General features: G+C 33.9%; 1 protein-coding gene across 4 annotated transcripts in view; it reads left to right on the forward strand.

The window, feature by feature from the left end:
* LOC102977048 (RNA/RNP complex-1-interacting phosphatase-like) overlaps positions 1–1,236 on the forward strand; it is a 40,779-nt gene that overhangs the window by 4,973 nt on the left and 34,570 nt on the right. For 2 of the 4 annotated variants that reach the window (XR_003682297.2, XM_028496785.2), the window contains exon 3: positions 587–723. Coding sequence is in view for 2 of the 4 variants with exons in the window: in XM_028496785.2 (XP_028352586.1) it covers positions 587–723 (137 nt within the window). In the remaining 2 variants the exon portion in view is untranslated. Of the gene's footprint in view, positions 1–586; positions 724–1,021; positions 1,145–1,236 lie in introns of all 4 variants that reach the window. The other 2 variants (XR_002890845.3, XM_024117650.3) reach the window with 1 other exon arrangement.

Raw genomic sequence — 1,236 nt, forward strand, 5'->3', positions numbered from 1 at the left:
TGTTTTGCCAAGACAGTTTCATAGGTGATGATGTGTTCTTCCATGGAGACATATAATTGTCTTTTTCTGTGATATTAGCAGTCACTGATGATTCATACCTCCATCCATTAATTCAGTTGAGGCTTCAAAAAATGGTGAATTCTGTTGTTCTTTTTTCACTTATTAGCTGGGTATATTTCTATCAGGAGAAGATTTCCCTCATCAAGTTGCCCAGTTGTAGAGGTTGCCCAGTTGTAGAGGCATGATTCTCTTCTTTTATTTAACCATTTTCAAAATAATGGGTTGATTCACAAATATCCTCCAGTGGTGACCAATTTTTTTTAATTTATTTATTCATATCACCGTGGACTCCGTTACAGTTATTATTCTAACTGAGGCCCTATCTTTGGCCAGTTGGAGCTTCTCAGTGACTCCTGACTCCTTTTGATATGACATCAGTTGTTTCTAGACTTTTTCAGTGGTCAGAGCTGGGAGATATGTATGTTTGTTTTTAATATAAAATATGTCATAGGTTCATACTGCTACTTTCCATTTAAATTCAGAACTACAGAATTTTCACTTATCCTTTTCTGTCTTCTATTGATAGTCTACTTTCTCCTGCCACGGGAATACCAGTTCTCAACAATGCCTGAAATTTGCTCTATTTCCTTATTCGAATCCAAGTTCTTCTGACTCTATTCTACTATTCTTCTTAAATCACAGCTGCTTTATGGCCCTTGAAATGTAAGATAGAACATAAATGTAGGTAGAACTGTTTATATCATTTTGAGTTACATGTGCATTCATTCACATAGATTTGCTTTTCCTTTTGCATGCCTGGTAACTGTCCATTCTGCGGTTTTAATGAAAATCAAGTGATACTTACTGGTTAAAGCAGCTTGGAAAAAATGGCTCTCATCAGAATGACTGACATACTAAGTTTAATGTACTCTCTTGAATTTATATTCTGCCTTCTCTAATTAATTTTTTATTCTTTCCCTACAAATGAAGTAATACATATTTTCATGATTTTGCCTTATAGGACTTACCAGAAACTATTCCTTATTTAAAAATGTGTACAATTGGGCATCAGGTGCCAGATGATGACACTATTTTTAAATTCCAATGTGTTGTTAATGGGTTTTTGAAAGAAAATAAGATAATGGTGAGTTGTTTCCTTTTTTTTTTTTTTTCCATTACCTGAACTTTGGTATGCATTTTGAGTGGGGTTGGGGATTTTTAACATTTTTAATAGTT

Source organism: Physeter macrocephalus, chromosome 12 (genome assembly GCF_002837175.3).
Source record: "Physeter macrocephalus isolate SW-GA chromosome 12, ASM283717v5, whole genome shotgun sequence".
Classification (NCBI taxonomy): domain Eukaryota; kingdom Metazoa; phylum Chordata; class Mammalia; order Artiodactyla; family Physeteridae; genus Physeter; species Physeter macrocephalus.